The sequence below is a fragment of the Kogia breviceps genome, chromosome 4 (assembly GCF_026419965.1).
Source record: "Kogia breviceps isolate mKogBre1 chromosome 4, mKogBre1 haplotype 1, whole genome shotgun sequence".
In the NCBI taxonomy this organism is placed as follows: Eukaryota; Metazoa; Chordata; class Mammalia; order Artiodactyla; family Physeteridae; genus Kogia; species Kogia breviceps.
The window spans coordinates 171183961-171204902 of NC_081313.1; the positions used below are offsets into that span (position 1 = coordinate 171183961).

General features: G+C 55.2%; 1 protein-coding gene across 1 annotated transcript; it reads right to left on the minus strand.

The window, feature by feature from the left end:
- Positions 1-118: 118 nt before the first annotated feature.
- On the minus strand, positions 119-19097 carry CERS1 (ceramide synthase 1). The gene is made up of 7 exons (XM_059060764.2): positions 18834-19097; positions 16322-16481; positions 12021-12201; positions 9607-9768; positions 8985-9132; positions 8644-8753; positions 119-252 (listed from the first exon to the last, which is right to left on the minus strand). Exons 1-7 carry the CDS (start codon positions 19080-19082, stop codon positions 210-212), a joined length of 1053 nt encoding a protein of 350 aa, XP_058916747.1. The 5' UTR covers positions 19083-19097; the 3' UTR covers positions 119-209.
- Between the last annotated feature and the right edge of the window lie 1845 nt (positions 19098-20942).

Here is a 20942-nt window from a genome sequence, read left to right on the forward strand (position 1 = left end):
TGAAGTCGAATAGGGACCAATCACGGGGGCGGGGTCTCGAGGGGGCGGGGCAGGGGTCCCGGGAGTGGCCAGGGCGGGGTGGGTTGCGGCGGGGGCGGAGCCTGATAGGGCCAGGGTACAGGGGGCGAGTGGGGGAGCCGCGTGGCTGGTCCCCGAGGGCGAGGTTGGGTGGGTCTGGGTCCTGGGCGGCGGGGCCGGGGTCGAGGGGTTCAGAAGCGCTTGTCCTTAACCAGTCCATTCCTCAGCGGCTTCCTGCGAGCCAGAACCGGCCCAAGTTAGCCTAGGGACCCCACGCCACCACGTAGCGCCTCCCACCACCGTCCCGCTCTCCTTGCCCTCCTTTTCCCACCCCGCCCCATTCTTCCTCCCAGCCCACAAGGCCAAAAGACCCTGCCATCTGCCTGCTGGGAAAGTGGTCCCTGCTCCTTCCCACAATTAAACCCTCCTCTCGCCTCCGCCCTGGGCCACCGGCGGCAGATTGCCAACAAACACACGAAAGAATGCTCAGCATCATTAATCATTAGAGAAATGCAAATCAAAACTACAATGAGATATCATCTCACACTGGTCAGATTGGCCATCATCAAAAACTCTAGAAACAATAAATGCTGGAGAGGGTGTGGAGAAAAGGGAACCGTTTTGCACTGTTGGTGGGAATGTAAATTGATACAGCCACTATGGAGAACAGTATGGAGGTTCCTTAAAAAACTACAAATAGAACTACCATATGACCCCGCAATCCCACTACTAGGCATATACCCTGAGAAAACCATAATTCAAAGAGTTATGTACCAAAATGTTTATTGCAGCTCTACTTACGATAGCCAGGACATGGAAGCAACCTAAGTGTCCATCAACAGATGAATGGATAAAGAAGATGTGGCACATATATACAATGGAATATTACTCAGCCATAAAAAGAAATGAAACTGAGTTATTTGTAATGAGGTGGATAGACCTGGAGTCTGTCATACAGAGTGAAGTAAGAAGGAGAAAAACAAATAACCGTATGCTAACACATATATATGGAATCTAAGGGAAAAAATGTCATGAAGAGATTAGTGGTAGGACGGGAATAAAACACAGACCTACTAGAGCATGGACTTGAGGATATGGGGAGGGGGAAGGGTAAGCTGTGACGATGTGAGAGAGTGGCAGGGACATATACACACTACCAAATGTAAATTAGATAGCTAGTGGGAAGCTGCCACATAGCACAGGGAGTTCACCTCTGTGCTTTGTGAACACCTAGAGGGGTGGGATAGGGAGGGTGGGAGGGAGGGAGACGCAAGAGGGAAGAGATATGGGAACATATGTATAACTGATTCACTTTGTTGTAAAGGAGAAACTAACACACTATTGTAAAACAGTTATACTCAAATAAAGATGTTAAAAAAAAAAAAAGTCACCTACCAACCTCTGCCTGATTTAAGCCCATCGCCTGGACCTGGACCAGCACTTTATCCTCCTCCTCTCCCATGGAGGCAGAACTGGCCAGAGCCCCCCACGACCCCACCGGGCAGCCTCCTCCCCAACTACAATGGCCCTCCCAGGAAAGGCTTCCCAGCCCATGATTCTCCATCCACTGCCCTCTGTCTACATTTGCCACAGCCCCTCCTTTGCTTCCACGTCCTTAAAGCAAGTTATGTAGTGTTTTAAAACGAATCAGTACTGTAAGATCCCAGAGAAAGACCCCTAACATCTAAACAACGTTCATGGTTTGCATATTTCAAACTGTCTATGTCTTCTCCTGCACCTCAATTTTCCAAAAATGTGCCACCGAGATCACTCCCGTGTGCACTGCTGCTCTCCTTAATTCCATCTTCCCTGCCTGTGTTAGTGGCAGGTCTCTGGGGTTCCAACTGGGAGGGGACCTGCGCCCTGGGCATCTGCCCAGGCCCACCTTACTGGACTCAACAGCTCTACCCCTGCTCCTCACCGCTATTGCCATCACTTGCTCGGTGTTGTGTCCTGTTTAACTGGCCAGTCTGCTGATGCCAAGACAGCGTCTCCCCACAGTCTTATGGTCACGGCCATTGACCATTCCTATTCACACGTACTCTTGGTGCCCTTGCACATGGTCCATCAGTCTCTGTTGAAGTGAATTCTACAGTCTAGTTTATGTACAACTGTATTAAGTTTTCTGAGCCACTAATATATTCTCAAGATCTAGACCTCAGAAAGCACAGAAAACTCACAGTTCAACAGAGCGGCTCCTAGGGATCTTCCACCCTTTGACTTCTGTGTATCCTCAGATACTAGCATATGTGCATTACTGTACCCTGCAGCCCTTTGGTTTGTGGAGCACTCTAGCTCAGAGATCGTTCCATATGAGAACGTAAAGACTTTCCTGGAGAAGACGGTCTCAGTCACTTTAGTTCGCTCTTCCCTGGGGCTGGAGCCACCAGATGCCCCTTCCTGGGAGCACACCTCCCCCCACCTCGGCCCACTTCTCCGTGGGCTTCTGCTTTCTCTCGCTGCCACCGCGGGAGCCCTTTATCTGGGAGATCAGAGATAAGACCCCCCATGGACCTCCCATCTGTCCTATATCTTCAGCTTTGCCTGTTGGTCTTCTAGACAGAGCAGAGGTGGGGTTCCCAGCTCCTTGGGTCTTCTCATAGTTCAATTGCTGGACGGCACCAAGTCTCTCATTTCGACTCTTGTTTGATTTCACAGCTTCCATTTCTGCATCAACATCTTTGATGCTTTGGGAGTTTGCACTGGGGGCTCATGCGAGATAAAGATGGTTACCAAGCAGGTGTGCAATTGACAGTTCTTCTTTCCCTCCCGGGATCCTTCTTTGCTAAAGTCTGATGGGCTCAACTCTGTTCCCACTGTTTTAATTCCTATACTTCTACAGAAGGTTTAATACCTCCAAGGATCCGTACCCCTGCCCTGTGCCTCTTTATCAGAGCTTTCCTGTGGTGATTCTGGTTTGTTTTTCTGCACAAGCTTCCAAGTGCCCCCTCCCTCCTCAAAACAGTGTATTTGCGGGGGAGGGGAGTACCCAACTAGGGGGAGATGGCCTCTATGCAGAATGAGAGTTACACTTTTTCGTCTCAGTGCACCACAGCGGGAAAGAGAAAATCAGGACAAGGGTGGAAGCTGCAGGGAGATGTGGGCAGGCAGAGACTCAGGTGGATTCTGGATGTTTCCTTGAGGATAAGGAGGAGAGGGAGAGAAGGGGGGCTCCCTAGGGTTTTGCAAGGTTTTCACCCTGAGTTGCCATCAGCTGCGATGGACAAATGTTCACAGAGGTAGTTTGCGGTGGGAATGGGCATTGATTCTGGACATTTAGAAGGTGCCTGGAATGTCAAGCAGACACTGACACAGACAATGGCACTAGGAGGAGCACTGTGAGGTGGGAGAGAAACTTGGAAGTCGGGGTGGATTAAGTGAAAGGGCCCTGGGAGAGGGGGAGGCCAGACGTGGAGCAGGAAGGCACTAAAAAGAAGCGGGAGCCCACGTGCCACAACTAAGGAGGCTGCGAGCCGCAACTAAGACCCAGTGCAACCAAGTAAATAAATAAATATTAAAAAAAAAAAAAAAGAAGTGAAGCAGGGAGCAGAGGCAGACTGGCGATTGCAAAAGGAGGGGTTGGGTTGGGTATGGGCTTTCTTTTGCGGGGGTGACAAAAATGTTCTAAAACTGCAGTGATGGTTTCACAGCTCTGTGAATGGACTAAAAACATTGACTTCTACACGGCAAATGGGCAAATTGCATGGTGTGTGAATTCCATCTCAATAAAACTGTTCAAAAATAGGCGAGGGGGGGGAGTGACCACTAGATTTGTTTAGCATCAGTGGAGCGGACAGGAGTGGTCTCGGGGTGGTGGGGGAAAGACCCCAGAGGGAGCTGGGTTCGAGAAGGGAGGGGAAGGGGGTGCTGTGCTGTAAGTGGGGCAGAGAGAGGAGGTTTCTCTTCTTGATCAGAATGTCCCTGAGCAGGCAAGGGGGTGGACGTCGGTGGCCTGGGACTGTGGCCTCAGAGGGAGACGGACCATCTACCAAAGCAGCCAGCCAGCACTAGAGGGTGGATGTCCTCATCTGCTACCCCTGCTTTCCTGGGGACACGGAGGCCAAGTCATCGGGTGAGGGGACAATGGTGAGGACAGTTGGTGGCCGAGGAGAATGAGGAGTCTCAGGAGATCAGGCACTGCCCAGGCATCGCTGAAGACCCCTGGCCCCCGTTAGTGCTGCAGTGAGGACCAGATGTGCGGGTCGTGGCTCTTCAGATACGGCGGGGGCAGCTGAGAGTGTCACGGAGGAGAATGCCGGTGCATGGAGGGGTGAGGTAGCCTCGGGCAGGTCAGCAGACCCAGAGCGGGGTGAGGGCCCCCGATGGATGGCGGTCCCAGCAGCCCAAGAGAACGATGGGGGCTTCAGACCGAGGTCGTGACCAGGGTGCAGGGGTCACTGCAGGGGGCCAGAGGTCCAGGAGGGGACCCATGGAGGGGGGTTCAGAAGACAGAACCAGCAGGAGTAAAGAAGGCCTCAGTGCTGCTTTGCCACGTGATTTGTTCTCCACTCCGGGGTCCTTCAAAGTGGTTCTCAGTCATTGTTTTCTTAGTTTTCAAATCTAACTGCATTTTCATCATACATGGTCTGCACTATCCTGGTTCTGAGCAACTGAGGTTGCCCCTGTTTTTTTTTCAATTTTGAGAAGTGTTCCTGTGCCGAAAAAGAACATCTGTTCTTGCTTCGGAGCTGCCTCATAAGGAGCATGGACTTTACCTCCTGTGGTCCCATCTCGCCACGGTCTCGGGCTGCATCAGGCGGATCCTTTCACATCAAAAATTACACCTGACTTTCTCCTCCTGTCTTTTTACTTACAACTTTTATTTTTTTATTTTTTTTATTTTTTTTTATTTTGCGGTACGCGGGCCTCTCACCGTTGTGGCCTCTCCTGCCGCAGAGCACAGGCTCTGGACGCGCAGGCTCAGTGGCCATGGCTCACGGGCCCAGCCGCTCCGCGGCATGTGGGATCCTCCCGGACCAGGGCACGAACCTGCGTCCCCTGCATTGGCAGGTGGACTCTCAACCACTGCGCCACCAGGGAAGCCTTATCTAAAAATTTTATTTATCCTGGAGTTGAAGTCTTTTAACCAGGTCAGAGGTGGATTTATTTAAAAGCCCAGTCTCGTAATTGTCATGATTATTCCATGTGTGTTTATTTGCATGCCCAATATTTGACATTCTACCTTCATTCTGCATTTTCTAGCTGCATACCCTGCTTTTTCTAGCTTTCCTTTCCTGCATTTACTTTGTTGTACCTGTTTTTGGTTCCATTCTCCCCTCTACACCCTAATAGTGTTAACATAAATACTCAATATAGCCCAAAGGTAATGCCCTACCCTCCTGTAAAATGCAAAGCCATCAATCCTGTTTCAATAATATTAAATATTTCAGCTCTAATTTTTAAAAATCTCTCAAATTAGGCATTAAAAATTTTTTTATCCAGATATGTATCAGTTTCTCTGCTGATCTATCTCTTGGGGTAGTTTTCTGAAATATTCTCCTAGAGAAGAGCTGTGAATGGTAAGCCTTCTTAGTTTTTGTTCCTGTGGATATCCTTTTTTTTTTTTTTTTTTTTTTTGGTGGGGACGCTGGGGACTAAACCCAGGATCTCATGCAAGCGCCAACAGGTATTCTTTCTCTTGAGTAACTGTTTTTAAAGTTGTGTATAAGAGTCCCGGTTTCTTGTTACTTCCTTTCAGCATTTGAGGTGATATCTGACTCCAGTCTTCCAGCTTCCCTTGTTGCTGTTAGTCTGTCACTGTTTCGTAGGTCATCTCTTCTTTTCTGTGGCTGTTTCACATTTCACTATGATGTGTTTGGAGCCTGGATGCCTTTGTATTCATCCTGCTTATGATTTATGTCTTGTCACTTTCTGGAAAAATTCTCAGCATTGTGTCTTCTCATGTTGTCTCTCCCTGTCTATCTATCTCCTACTAGGACTCAGCCACATAATTCTTACCATTCTAGCTGTCATATTTTCCATTTGTTTAGGCTGCATCCTAGGTAATTTCTCCACAGCTTTCAAGTCACTGATTCTCTTTTCAGCTGTATCTAATCGTTGGAGACTTAACATCTATAATAGGTTGAATGTTGGTCCCTAAAAGGGTATGTCCACATCCTAATCTCTAGAACTGTGAATGTGACTCTGTTTGGAAAAAGTCTTTGTAGATGTAATTAAGTGAAGGAATTTGGGATGAGATCACAGTGGTCTAAATCCAGTGACAAATGTCCTTATAAGAGAAAAGAGCCAGAGAGAAGAGACCATGTGAAGACAGGAAATGGAGATTGGAGTGATGCAGTCACAAGCCAAAAAACATCTGGAACCCCCAGAAACTGGAAGAGGCAAGGAAGGATCCTCCCCTAGACCTTCAGAGCAAGCGTGGCTCTGCTGACACCTTCATTTCAGACTTCTGGTCTCTAGAACTGTGAGAGAATAAACCTCTGTTGTTTTAAGCCCCCTAGTTTGTGGTACTTTGTTACGGCAGCCCTAGGAAAGAAATATATTTAACATCCAATGCTGTTTTTGATGGTCTCTCATGCCTTTTACATTTTTAATAAACTTTTCATTTTAGAATAATTTTAGATTTGCAGAGATAGCATAAAGAGCTCCAGGGTAGCCCTTGCCCAAGTCTCCCCGAACGTTAACATTTTATATCTCCACAGTGCATTTATCACAACTAAGAAACCAATGCTAGAACATTGCTATGAGCTAAATCATAGACTTTATATGAATTTCACCAGTTTTTCCACAGATGTCCCTTTTCTGGTCCAGGATCCCACATTGCATTCAGTCAATCTGAGCTGAGACAGTTCCTCAGTCTCTTGTTTTCCATGACCTGATGATTTTGAGGTGTCCTGACCAGCTCTTTTGTGGCACATTCCACATTCTCATTGCTTTTAATCCCATCTTATTTTATACCCAACTGTGCTAACTCTAGCCATCCTAAGGGACCAGGTTCTGCGGGTGGTGCCCATGGGGCCAACCATGGCAGCGTGTCCCCAGTCCCCTGTCATTTCTGTATGGAGTTTGTTCTTTGCCATCCTAGTGGGAATGCTGTCATTTGGGGCTGGAGGCGCCAGCCTCCCAACTCACATTCTGGCTGGACATTCTTGGGGGAGACAGAGCAGGGAGCAGGGTGGAGCTAGGTGGTCTGGCTTGCTCTTTGCCTTGGGCTCTGCATTTACAAGCACATCTCTAGGAGTTAGTTCACTGTTTTACAGCAGAAAGGTCTTTCCATTTTAGACTTAGCCAAGCAGGTGCCTCCTCAACCTCACCCCTGGAGTTCTCTTTAATCACCGCTTCTTCTGGAAGCCTCTGAGGGTTGGTCAGATTCCTTGGTGAGACCTCACCGATCTCTACACGCAATTCCCAACTCATGCTCACTGGACATCGACAATCCAACACCCTCAAAACTAGACTCTCAACCCCCTACCCCCACCTGTGCACACGGCCCTGCCCTGAGTCCCATCTCGGTAAATGGCAGCTCAAGCCAGAGGTCTTGGGTCATCTTTGATTTTTTTAATTTCTGTTTCACCTACATCCAGAGCAAATCTGTTTAGTTCTACAACAGAGTTGGGATCTGACCACTGGGGTGACCTCACCTGCTGCCCAGCCCTCTTGTGTCCACAATCCCTGCTCACCTGCCTGATTCCTCTCTAACCTGGGCACCGGCTTTTTGGCCGCTCTGGCAATTCCCCCAGTTCTTTGCTCCCCTTCTCATGTCTTTCAAGGAGGTTTTTAAAAAATCTCTGCTTCTCTCATCCTCCTCCCTGCCCATTGTGACCCACGCCTCATTGCACTCTGAGCCCACTGCTTCCCCGAAACCATCTTTCCCAGGTTGGTCACTGATGACCTCCCAGGGGCCAAATCAGAGGGTCTGCTGGGGAGCATCCTATGAGCCTTCAGCAGCCCCCATCTCACTGCTGCTCAACCACTCCTCACGTTGAATGTGGGGAGCTGCACACCTTGGACCCTGCTGGTCATCCCCACCTGCCTCCATTCACTCCTGGGGCCCCTCCAGGCCAGGGGCTTTGGGCGGCATCTGGCTTACGTCCCAGGGCTGGCAGTCCCGAGGCCCCCTACCTCCAGGACGGTCGAAGAGAACCCTTTTGCTCGCCATCCCTACAACTCCCACCTGGGCCCGAACCCCCGGCCCCATCTCCTGCTTGGCTGACCAGTGGTTGCCCCGCTGGACCAGGGAGTATTAGCCCGAACAGAGCACGGGCTCCCTGGGCCGCCCATGGCACCCCCTCACCGCCCCCTTCCACTGCCACCTGCTTAGAGGTTGCCGTCAGGCCTGGAGAACAGCTGGCTGCTCCTCAGCACCGGGCTTGGCCCTCACGGCTCCCACCACTGAGACCCTGATTCTCACCCCTCACCTCTCTACCCCCACCTTCCCCTCTGTCTGTCCTGACAGCATCTAACTCTGTCGCTACATCATCCATGCCTTTATTGCAGTCTCTCTTTTGGATGCAGCCTCCGGGAGCGGGGAGGGGGGTGGGAGGCAGCGTCGGCATCAGCCTCATCCACTGCCCTGTCTCCAGGGCCTACCCACAGAGCGTGCTCGATCAGACAGACAGACGTGGTTAAGGAATGAACTAGGGCTGGGGGCCCCTCCACACTCACTCAGCTTTGCTGGGCTTGGGGCTCAGGGCCTCTGCTGTGTCATATTCCCGCACGTCCTTCAGCTCACGCACCTGGCCCGTCAGCACCTTGGCAGCAAAAGCCACGATGTACTGTGGGAGGGGAAGGCACAGGTGAGAAGACAGCCCCGTTCCCGACCTCGCTGCCCTCCTGATGGCTGGGTGCTCCTGCCACCGGCCCTTCGCACGTTGCCTAACATGCCCCTCCTCCCTGCGAGTGCATGAGAAGGGCGTGCACCTGGAGCGCTCCTTGGGGACGGGGATCAGGACAGGACTGGCATCTGAGAAGAAGGGGGTGGCGAGGAGTTGTGAGCGCCAACTCACCAGGAACCAATAGAGGTTCATGAGGGTTAGCAACAGCAGGAGTGCATTGAAGAAGAAGTAGAAGGGGATGTCTGGCACCGACCGCAGGCTGCAGTAGCTCGTGGCATACAGGACCTTGAGCGGGAACCAGTAGAGGCGGAACCAGAACCTGCAGGAGGGAGGGGCGGGTCGAGGAGGCTGTGGGGGAGAGGGGGAGGGGAGCCCCCTCCCTTCCCTCCAGTCCCTGTCCTGTCCCGTCTGGACTCATCCAGCTACCCCTGCACATCCCCCCCATCCATGTCTCCTTACCCCACTCCTGTTCATTCCTGCCCAGCTGTCTCCATTCCTGCTCTGTCCTTTCCTGCCCAGCTTGCTTATACCCAACTCGAGCCCTCTGCTGTCCTGCCAGGCCCCGCCCACGTCACCCTGGCCCTGTCTGGCCCCTCCCACCTCACCAAGCCCCACCCACTCACCTCACCAGGACCCACCCCTTCCCTGCCCACCCGCCTCTCTAGGACCCACTTCCTTCCTGCTTGGCTCCACCCATTCTCATAAGCCCCACTTCCTTCCCGGCCTGGCCCCGCCTACCTCCACCAGGTCCCCTCCCCTTCCACTAGGCCCGCCTCCTCCCCTGCCGGCTCACCAGCTGAGGCTGAAGCTGAGGCAGCCCAGGTCTGCAGCCAGGGCGTGAAGCCGGTGGTGGGATCCTCCGCGGGACTTGAAGTAGACATTGAGCTTGGTGAACTCCAGCTGTACGTCACTGATGTCATGCAGGAAGAGCACAAGGATGCCCACCTTGTGGTACCTGAGGAGGAAATAGGGAGAGGAGAGAGGGCTGGTTACCCTGGGACCCCTACCCGCACCGAGGCTCCCAAGCACAGGCCCCGTGGGCCACCCCTCCAGGCTTCCCGTGGGTCTGTTCAGAGCTGTCCTCCCTGGCCCATCTGCCCTGCCCATTCCCCCCTCACAGGGCTAGGTCAGCAGTAACACCTAGGCTGCACCCGTCCTGTGGCAGCCACACCCAGGCTCAGGAACCTCCCTGGAAGTGCCCTCTCTGATCCTTCCTCATCTCTGTGACCTCTGACCCTCCATGACCCCTGACCCTCACAGGCCTGGGTCATTCTATGTCCAGATACCCCACACTTTAAACATGACTGCCTCACAGATGCTCCCAGGTTTGTACATTTAACCTGAACACTGCTGCAAACTGCAGACTTGCCTGGGAAACGCTGCACCCCCACCAGGATCTGAAGAAGGCTGGAGCCCCGTCCCTATCCAGCCTTCCGCCTCACAGCTGTTTGGTGCCTGAGTTCAACCTGGATGCGGCTGTGCACCTCTGTCACCGTCTTCATGCCCACTCTGCCCTCCTGACAGCTCAGGCTGTTCTCATCCCCTAACATCCCTGGTGTTCCCGGAGCCTTCCTTCATGAACTTTCAGTCTCGGCTCACCTGTCACCCCTGACCACCCCAGCTAACCTCACCACCTCTGCAGTCCTTATCTTCCGACTTGAATTTTCCATAGTGATCACCTTCAAACAAACTGTTAGTGCTTTTCTTTCATGGTTTTTTTTTGGGGGAGGGGGGCGGTTGTTATCTGATTCTACCCTCTAGAGCAGGGCTGTCTAATAGAATTTTCAAGAATGATAGGAATGTTCTAAATCTGCATTGTCCAATACAGGAGTCACCAGCCACATACTGGGCTGAGGTACAGAATGTGTGATTTTATTTAAGTTTAATTAAAGTTGACATGACCACCTGTAGCCAGCAGCTACTGTGCTGGAGGGCACAGCTAGTCCAACAAGAATAGAATTTGAGTGGCTTCCGGGGCTTCCCTGGTGGCGCAGTGGTTGAGAATCTGCCTGCCAGTGCAGGTAACACGGGTTCGATCCCTGGTCCGGGAAGATCCCACATGCCGCAGAGCAACTAAGCCTGTGCGCCGCAACTACTAGGCCTGTGTTCTAGAGCCCGTGAGCCACAACTACTGAGCCCACATGCTGCAACTACTGAAGCCCACGCGCCTAGAGCCCGTGCTCTGCAGCAAGAGAAGCCACCGCAATGAGAGTCCCGCGCACTGCAATGAAGAGTAGCCCCCACTTGCCACAATTAGAGAAAGCCCGTGCACAGCAACGAAGACCCAACACAGCCAAAATAAAAAATAAAAAAATAAAAGAATAGAATATGAGCTGTATATGTCGTTTTAAATTTTCTTTTTAAAAAAAATTTTTTTTGAGTTTCCATGTTCAATTTTTATTTTTTAAAATATCTTAATTGGAGTATAATTGCTTTACAATGTTGTTAGTTTCTGCTGTACAGCAAAGTGATTCAGTTATACATATATATATATATATATTCTTTTTCATATTCTTTTCCATTATGGTTTATCACAGGATATTGAATATAGTTCCCTGTGCTGTAGTAGGACCCTGCTGTTTATCCATCCTATATATAATAGTTTGCATCTGCTAATCCCAATTTCGTTTTAAATTTTCTATCAGCAACGTTTAAAAAAAAAAGTAAATAGGAAGAGGTAAAATTAATTTTAATAATATATTCCAAGTGACTCAGTATATCCGAAATGTCGTCATTCAACATGTAAATGATATAACAAAGGGACTGCAAGATATTTTCACTCTCCTTTACCCTTGGAATCAGGGTGGCTTTTACACATACAGCACACTGCGGTTTGCACAGGCTCTGCCTGGAAGCACTATGACCACGTGTGGTGGCCACAGCTCTGGAACATCACGTTTTGTCTACTGTGTTCACGGCTGTGCCCCCAGCAGCACCTGCCACATGGCAGGTGTTCAGTAAACACTTGCTTTGTGACCCGGCCAAGGGTGCCATCCAGGAGGAGCCAGAGGGGGACAGATGGGGTGGGGGCAGGGGGGGGTGCCTCTCTGCACCTGTTTTGCCCCATCACTTCAGAAGCTCTCTTCAGAAACCTCTCCCACGGACACCCCCATACCCCCAACCCAGGCATTAGCCTCCGCCCTGTGCCAGCCTCTTGTCACTGCTCACACCAGTGCCCTCCACCCTCCCGTCCCCTCCTGGACTCACCGGAAGGCGTAGGACGAGATAATGAGGACCAAGGTGACCACGTGGTGGATGAGCATGACCACCGAGTCCTTGCGCCAGGCATCCAGGTACAGCGTGGCGTAGATGGAATGGCCGTAGAAGCTTCCCTGTAGTAGGTAGGCAACTGCGATGTCCCGTGGTACCGCCATGCCCGTCTTCCAGTCTGGGGAGGGCCAGACCGTGCCGTCAGGGACCTGCAGGGCCTCTGGGACCCGCAGGCAACCCCGAGCACTCCCTCAAGCCGGGCATGGGTCCTCTGCGTGCTGGGCGGGCCACGCGTCTCTGCAGCTGTTCTCGTCGCTGGTTTTGTTACCCATTCTCCACCCGTCATTGTTTATGAATAGGCATTACTTTTTAGAACAGTTCTAGATCCACAGAAAAAGGTGCTCCTACCCTGAAATGGGTCCTTTGCAGAATTTCCAACTGTGCCCCAGGCCCCCTTGCCGTCTTCTCTGACCAGGTTCGCTCAAGACACCCGGTCCTGGGTGCCGCCCTCCCAGCAAATCCCCAAACCGATGGAGGCTGCCACCTGCCTGGCTGTGCCGGCCAAGCAGCTGAGGCAGAAATCACACACTTTCCAATGCCCATGAGTGCGGGCTCTCCCGCAGAGTGGGCCCGGCTCCGCCTCCTGCCGCCCACCCCTGCGCATGCGCCCACCCGCACTTAGGCCTCGTGCCTTCCCAGGGGACATGGGTCCCCCCACCACCTCCGCCTCCCCTCCTCAGTCCATCACCAAGGACTCTGCCCGAATCGACCTAGAACTCCAGACTGTGCCCTGCTGTCTGCGGCTCCTTCTTTGTCCACCCCCCGTAATGGCCTCCCTGGGCTCCATCCCCGGTCTCCTGTCCCTCCCCCTCCAAGCCTCAGTGATCTGGAGCTAGACCCTCAAGTCCCCCTGGAGGCCAGCTATCCCCTAGATGCCTCCTATGCTGCCACCTCAGTGACAGCCCTTCACCTGTACCCTGGCCCTGCCTGCAACGGAGATCCACTTGGACCTCTATCTGGGGGTCCCTCTTCGGTCTCCGCCTCCACTCACTTGCCCTGCCCCCACTGCCCCCACCCTGGTCCAGGCACCGCCATCTCCTCCCGGCGCTGCCCCAGCTTCTCCCAGCCTCCAGAGCCTATTCCCGACTGTCCATTCTCCCCACAGCAGCCTCGACGGCTGTGAATACACAGACCCCATGATCTGGCAAGTCCACTCTTGGCCTGTGCCCAAGGAAACTGAAAACAGGGACTCAAGAGACCCCTGTATACTCATGTCCACAGCAGCGCTAGTCACAGTCATCAAAAGGGGAACAGCCCAAATGTCCATCAGCAGGTGACTGGGTACACAAAATGTGGTAAATCCACGTTTCGTGTATCCACATAATGTGGAATATTACGCAGCCCTAAAAAGGAAAGAAGCATTGGCACACACTACAATGTGGATAAACCTCAAAAACATTATGCTGAGTGAAAGAAGCCAGACACAAATGGTCACATACGATCACATACCAATGATTCCATGCATATGAAATGTCCAGAACAGGCAAATCCATAGAGACAGAAAGCGGATTAATGGTTGCCAGGGGCTGGGGGAGGGGGGATGGCAAGCTGCTAATGGGGACGGGTCTCCTTTTGGGGATGATGGGAATGTTCCGGAACTAGATAGACACGGTGCTTGTGCAACACTGTGAATGTGCTAAATGCCACCGAATTGCTCACTTTAAAATGGTGAATTTTTAAAAGTTGTGGTAAAAATATATATAACGTAAAAGGTACCATCTTAACCACTTTTAAGTTTAGTAGCACTAGGTATATTCACACTGTTGTGCAACCAATCTCTAAAGCTTTTTCCGTGCCGTAAAACTGAAACCCTGTTCCCGTTACACACTCCCTCTCTGTTCCCCCTTCCCCAGCCCGACACCCACCATCCTACTTTTCGTCTCTATGGATTTGACGACCCTCGGTGCCTCACATAAGTAGAATCACACAATATCTGTCTTTCTGTGACTGGCTAAAATGGTTAATTCTGGGACTTCCGTGGCGGTCCAGTGGCTAGGACCCCATGCTTCCATTGCAGGGGGCATGGGTTCGATCCCTGGTCGGGGAGCTAAGATCCAGCGAGCCGCGCGGTGCGGCCAAAAATAAATAAATAAAATAGAACGGTTAATTCTGTGTTATGTAAATTTTACCTAATTTTAAAAAATGAGAGACACCTGACAGATCACTCATCCCCCACTTGAACACGTCCAGGGCTCCCCAGGGCTCGGTAGCAAAACTCACACTCCTGGCTGGGTCTCCCTCCACGTTCCGTGCACAGCCTCGTGGCAGTGCTGCAGTCAGCAGAGGGGGGCCTCCCCACACCTGCCGAGGGTCTCTGTCCCTCTTGAGAAGGAAGGGACGCGGAGGCACCCTCTGTGGAAACGGGACACCCTCTTTTCCACCTATCACACTGGCGAGACTGCCCCAGATCTGCGGCAGAGGGAAGAGGGGAGCAGATAATTCCCCATCTGGGCTGCGTGTGCACCTCCCTGCACGTTGGGGGTTGAGGTGGGCCGGGCTCTGTCTGTGGACCTCCAACCTCCTCTCCACGCACAGCCCGCCTGCTGCTCTGGCCTCTCCATGTCACTCCTGCCTCATTTCCCTCCCCGACCTCCAGGATCAGCCACCTGGGCATCCCACACCCAGCTCCTGGTCTCCCCCAAACCTGCCCCACCCTCAGCCCCCTAGACCCCGGCGTCAGCCCCATCCTCCTTCTCTCTCACACCCACCTCTGGTTTGGCAGTGAATCCTATCAATTCTGCTTTCAAAACATTTCTTAAATCAGCCACTTCTCTCCCCACCACAGCCCTGTCCTGGGCAGAGCACACCGCCTCCTGCCCTCAGCCCCACCCTTAGGTCGTCCTGTCAACGTCCCCCTCTGCTCGTGGCCCTATGGTAAAGACCCCCACTGCTCCCACCCCACCTGACTGGGCTCCTTGCTGCTTCTGGTCAGCCAGTAGCGTGTCTGTCTGACAGTGGCCTTTGCATTTCCCATCTGCTCCAGGTTCCTCCCAGTCCCCACTCAGAAGTCCCACTTTGGTGGGACCATCCCCATCCCTGTAGAAAATACCCTCCTCCCCACCTCCTAGACACCCCACATCCCATTCTCCTCTCCTCACTCAAGTTTTCTCATCTGCACTTATCACCGTTAACAGATGTCCTATTTCACGTGAACAGATCTGTCACCGCAAAACACAGGGGTGGGGGGCTTTCTCTGACCTACTCACAGTTGTGTCAGCACAGCACCCGGTACACAGTAGGTACTCAGTAAGCGTGCCTGCAAAGAAGCAGCTAACTTGCAAGTGTGCTATCACAGCATAATTTACAAGCAGGAGCCAGAGGCAACTCCATGCTCGAAACTTCAATTACAGAGAGAGAGTTCAATTACAGTTCATTCTCATAAAGGAAAATTGAATGACAGCTCAAACCTCCCCTCTAGGGATTTATGACACGGGAAATGTGCGTGTGTTACAAGGGAAAAGTGGCCATGTGGGCAGCATGGTCACAAGACAGGTGCAGTGCAAGGGTTCCATGCCCAGCTCCCTGGTGCCACCGGGAGCCCTCTCAGGATGTTTATATCACATGGCAGGAAACACGTCCATGTGTGTCCCTGATACACGGTCTGGGTGGTCAGCACAAGAGTAGAGAAGCCTGACCCCTCATCGCAGACTGAGTTTTCTACATCGGCCTGCCGGTTGGTAACAGAGGACACTGCAGTCAAATTCCTTTCCATCCCACCCAGAGCTCAGGCCTTGATGACACCCACGTCGAACCCAATCAATGGATTCAGCCACTTCTCACCACCTTTATCTCCTTGCCAAGCTGGTCCAAGCCACATTGGTCCCTTGCCTAACCCCTGGGCCCAGCTCCCCTCCTTACCCAAGATTCATCTGTCTCCACATGGCAGCCAGAAGAAGGTTTTTTATAATCCACAAACCCATCCCATTTAGGATGAAACTCAAGCTCCTGCCATCCTCCTCTCGTCCCCACATATCAAGCTCATGCAAGCCCCAGGGCCTTTGCACATGTTGGACTGCTTGCCTGGGCCCACACAAGGGGTCCCCTCCTCTAGGATGTTTCCCTGAGTCCTGACAGGGACAGGTGCCCCCTTTTCTGGCCCCAGGGCCCCTTCATCGCCCTGTCTCAGAGCAGACATCCAGCATGGGATGTCTGATGAGTGTCCAGCTCCCCCATGTACCCCTCTCTGAGTTCAGAACAGGGCCCTCCCCCAACCTGCCCCATCCCGGCAGGTCCCCTACCATAGAAGACGGAGGGTGGGTCGTGAAAGAAGGGGTAGTCAGTGCCGAAGAGCAGGTAGGTGCTGTAGCTCCAGGCGCCCAGGTAGAAGAGAAACTTCCAGGCACTCTCAGGCATCTTGGCGGCATCTCTAGGCTGGAGGCGGCACCGCTTGGCTAGGGGCTACGGGTGAGAAGGCGGGCGGACATCAGCACTGGGAACCAAGAGCCGCTCCTCCAGGGTAGGGAAACCAAGGCCCAGGGACTCCCCAGGCCAGGCAGTGCCGGGCCCGGTACCCACAGCCTCCTGGAACGTAACCAGAGCCCACGTGTACCTGCCAAGGGCTAAACTTAGTGCCCAGCTGTCCAGCCGCAGCCGCAAGGGGAGGGGAGTGATGGGGAAGACCTGGGAGGAAACGTGAGGGGAGGCTGTGAGGGGAGGAGGAGGACACGTGGGTGTAAAGCAAGGGAAAACAGTGGGGTCAGTCCAGGGGACTGGGGGGCTTGGGGGGGCTTGGGGGGCCTCAGGGGGAGCTAGAGGTATGGCAGAGAGGAAGAAGGATTAAAGAGAAGATTTGGAAGGGGCTGTGGGGGTGAACCTGTAAAGAGAACATGGAGGGGAATATGGGGGCATCCGGGGGAACACGGGGGGCTGGAACCCTAGCAATCCCCATGGGGGAGGAACTTGAGGGAAGGGGGTGCCTCAGAGGAGGAACTGGGGAGACCAGAGAGGAATGGGGGCTGGGGTAGATGGGGTGGGTAGGTGGGGGAGGACATGGAAACTCAGGGGAGAAAAGGAAGAGAGGATGGGGCAGAGGAAGAAAGAGGGTCAAGGAAAGGACACAGCAGACGGCGGGACGGGAGGGGACAAGAGAAGTGGGAGCATGCAACGGTGAGGCATGGAGGAATTTTAGGGGCCCAGCGCCCCTGGAGTCCTGGGGGCAGAGCCTCAATCTCCCTGGGGGCGGGGCTCCAGAGCTGCCGGCCAAGCCCCGCCCCCCTCCACTAGGCGAGGCTGAGGGGGCCGGAGCACCAACAGTCGCCATGGAGACAGCCAGAGCCAGCTCCGGTAACCCGTGGCAACCACACGACTGCCAAGAAGATGAGCTTTGGAGGACGAGGCAGCCCCTCCGCCCGTTTCTTGGGAAGGGCGAGCCACGAACTGGAGTGAGTGCCCGACGTCGGGGATTCTAAAAGTGAGGGGCCCGTGACCTTGCTGTCCCCCACCCAGCTCCCTCAGGAACGTGGGGAGGAAGCCTGCTCCACCCTGGTAGTCCCAGAGCAACCATATCCCCCTCCTGGGCTCTGGTCCTCGTCCTCCTGGACCTCCCTCTGCCCAGTTGGAAAGCGGGAAGGTGGGGGAAGCAACAAAACCAGATTGGGACCAGGGCTCACCTACGGAGGGGCCCTAGGCATGCCTGCCTCCCCCTCTCTGGAGCAGCGTGGTGGCTGGGGTCTCTAACCCCCATGTGGGTCATATGGGGGTGGGAGTGGGGACAATGGCAGCCAGACAACACCCCATCCCTGACTTAACAAGGGCCAGCCTCTGCCCAGCCAGCAGAGAAAGGCCCCTTTGTTGGCTCCAAGCACTCTGTCCCTGCACCCCCTGCCACCTCCAGTCAGACGGCCGGAGTGACCCCAGCTGCTCCTCAGGGAAGTCACAGCCAAGCTTGGAGCCCAAACGCCTTCTAACAAGCTGCCATAGCAGCGACCCCTCCCCAAGGATGGGAGGGACGCCAGGCGCCAATGTCACCCCCACAATCACTCTCCAGCTAGGGAGGTGGCCTTCCCAGGCTCGCCGGAAACTGAGCAATTAGGTGGCGAGCCCTTGGAGTCCACACAGTCCAGCTTCGCAGACCCAGGCCGTGCCACCTTCCCCAAAGGCTGCGAACACGGCGTGGCCAAGAAGCCCAGGCCTTTGCATCCCTTGATCGGAGGGTGGCGCTGACTCCAGACAGACGAGCGGCAGCGACGGGGCAGCTCCTGCCTCTTCCCGGTCGCAGCGGACGAGCCAGTCCCGCCGCCGCACCGACCCCGGACACCGATCCGGTTCCGAGCGCGCCCCAAAATGACCCGGAGACGCAAGGCACACGCAGCCAGCCCCTGTGCGCCGAGCCTTCCCTGCCCGTGTCCTCCACTCCTCTGTACCCAGCTCCGTTAGGTCCGAAAGAGTGCGCAGCAGCCAAGGCCCTCCTCCCATCGCCCGGGGCCCCCTTGTCCCGCACTGACCGGACCGGTTCCCTCACATCTTGAGTATCCTACCCTTGTCAGGGTCCCCACGTCCCAAGCTTCCCCCAGCCCGGCCACACCCCCACATCCATTCGCATCCCCACCCCGCCCTGACCCAGAGGGGCACGCAGCGGCCCAAGATTCCGCGTCCCGAGCTACTCCAGCCTGAGGCCCGCCACTCTCCAGTCACCCTCGTCCGCGGAGACAGAAAGGGGCGCACGGCGGCCCTGGGTTCCCGCCCCGGACTCCCTAACATCCCGGCCCCCCAGCCCGGGACCCCCACGTCCCAACCCCCAGCAGCACTGACCCGAAAGAGGCGCGAAGTGGCCGCCGAGCGCAGCGCGGTCCAGCCGAGTGCGCAGAGCGCCAGCAGCAGCAGCTCGGGAGGCGCCAGGTGCGCGTGCTCGGCCAGGCCGCGGCGCGCCAACCCCCAGCCGCAGTCCGTGCAGCCCCGCGCCGCCGCCAGCGCACTGCCCCAGCCGCGCCGCACCAGCTGCGCGTAGCTAGGCATGGGCTCAGGCCCCGCCGGCCCCGCCGCGGTCCCCGCCGCCGCCATGCCGCCCGCTCCCGGCCGTCCCGGCAGTCTGCGCCCGCCCACGGTGGCCGCCGGAGCCGCGCGCCCGGCGTCACGCGCCGCAGTTGGGCCGGGGGCGCGCTGGCCGTAGCCCGTGGGACGGAGGGGCGGGGCCAGCGCTAGCTCCGCCCCGCAGGGACGCCGGGCCGGGGCGCGCAGGAGCTGGGTCCCCCGGAGGCAGCAGCGGCGACCTCGGGCGTACAAGTCCTGGCGTTGTCGCGCCGCGTCCTGGAGGCGGGCCAGCGATCAGGCTCATTTTCCAGTGGAGGAAACCCAGGCGCGGGGGAGGGGGGACGGGGGCGACCGGGGCGGGGGAGGGGGTGTCTGCCTGGCGCCCGCCTGACCTGAACCCGAGTAGGGCCGGAGCGGCCCCGTGTCCCCATCCCTCGTCCCCGCTTGGATGCCCTTGCCCATCCTGGGCTCCTTCACCCCGCCAGGCTGTGTCCGCAACATGGGGCAAGGTGAGCACCAGCAGGCCGTGCCCAGGACCAGCGATTCTCTTTCCCAGGCCCTCCAGCATGCTTCTCTTGCCCTGTCCCACACTCAGGCCTCACCATCCCCCCGCCTGAGGGCCACTTGCTGCTCTCTGTGACCCTGAGGACCTGGCAAGCCTCCCTGAAGCGGGTTAACACAAGCCTTCAGGGAGGCCAAGGGAGTGTGTGCCCACGTGGGGGAACTCAGGCTGGATCAAGACCACCACTTCATCGGGACCACCCCCCATGAATTCCCACTATACACCGACCAGGCCCTGTGTCCAAAGCCCCCAATGTCCATCACCGAAGGCACTGGTCACCTTTTGGGGACATCGTCTCGCCTGCCACTGGTAGCCCTCATCCCAGCCCCCGGGACTCCCGCACGCCTGTGCCCCTCCCTTCTCCCCATCTAGGAGTCCTCCCACAGCCTTCTGAGGTGCAGAGTGCAGGAATCAGTGTGGGCCCTGCAGGAGCCGGCTGGGTCCCATATGGCCACCAGCCTGACCTGACCTTCAGGTGCACAGGTGAAAACAGAGAGGGGGGATCAAAGGGGCCCTCATCCCTCCTCCTTTCCCTTACCCCCTGTCCTGCAGCAATCCAATTCTCCCCACCTTCAAATGTTCCCAGAATCCAGCCACTTCTCTGCACATGCACAGCCTTATGTGACCCTTAGCCACCCCTGTGCCTCCTTCCCAGTGTCTCGGCCTCCTCCTTACCCCGCTCAGAGGCCAGAGGAAACCTACCTGTCCCTCCTCTGCTCACAGCCCTCCATGGCTCCCATCACTCAGAGTAAAAGCCCATCTCCTCACTGTGACTCACAACCTAGCCTCATGCCCTTCTCTCTCCATCTTTCTCCTTCCGTTCCAGCCACATTGGCCTCACAGCTGGAGGCGGCTCTCCAACACCCCAAGCAGTCCTGCCTCAGGGTCTTTCACTGGCTGTTCCCTCTGCCTAGAATGTTGTTCCCCCAGGTATTGGCAGGGCTCCTCCTTCACCAACTTCAAGCTTTACCTACAAATGTCACCTGCTTGTTGCACCTCCCTGATCCCCCCCATCCGTCTTCTCCTTGGCACTTGTCACCGTCTGTCCTGCTGTACCTCCTACTCATTATTTTTGAATGTGCACTCCATGTGGGCAGGGGTTCATCCGCCCCGTTAAGATAACTAATGCCACAGCCAGCGTGGCAAGCAGATGGGGGCTAAAGGGTCCCGGGCTGCTGGACATGCCCTCATAGGTCCAGTTGGGCCTGTGGGGCAGCCCTGTACCGTCCCAACCACCCACCTCTGCCCTCCCGCCCAGGCACTATCTGGTCACTATGGCACCCATCAGTAATGGGAGAGGTGCCCCCACCCACCAGCCCCAGTCCAGC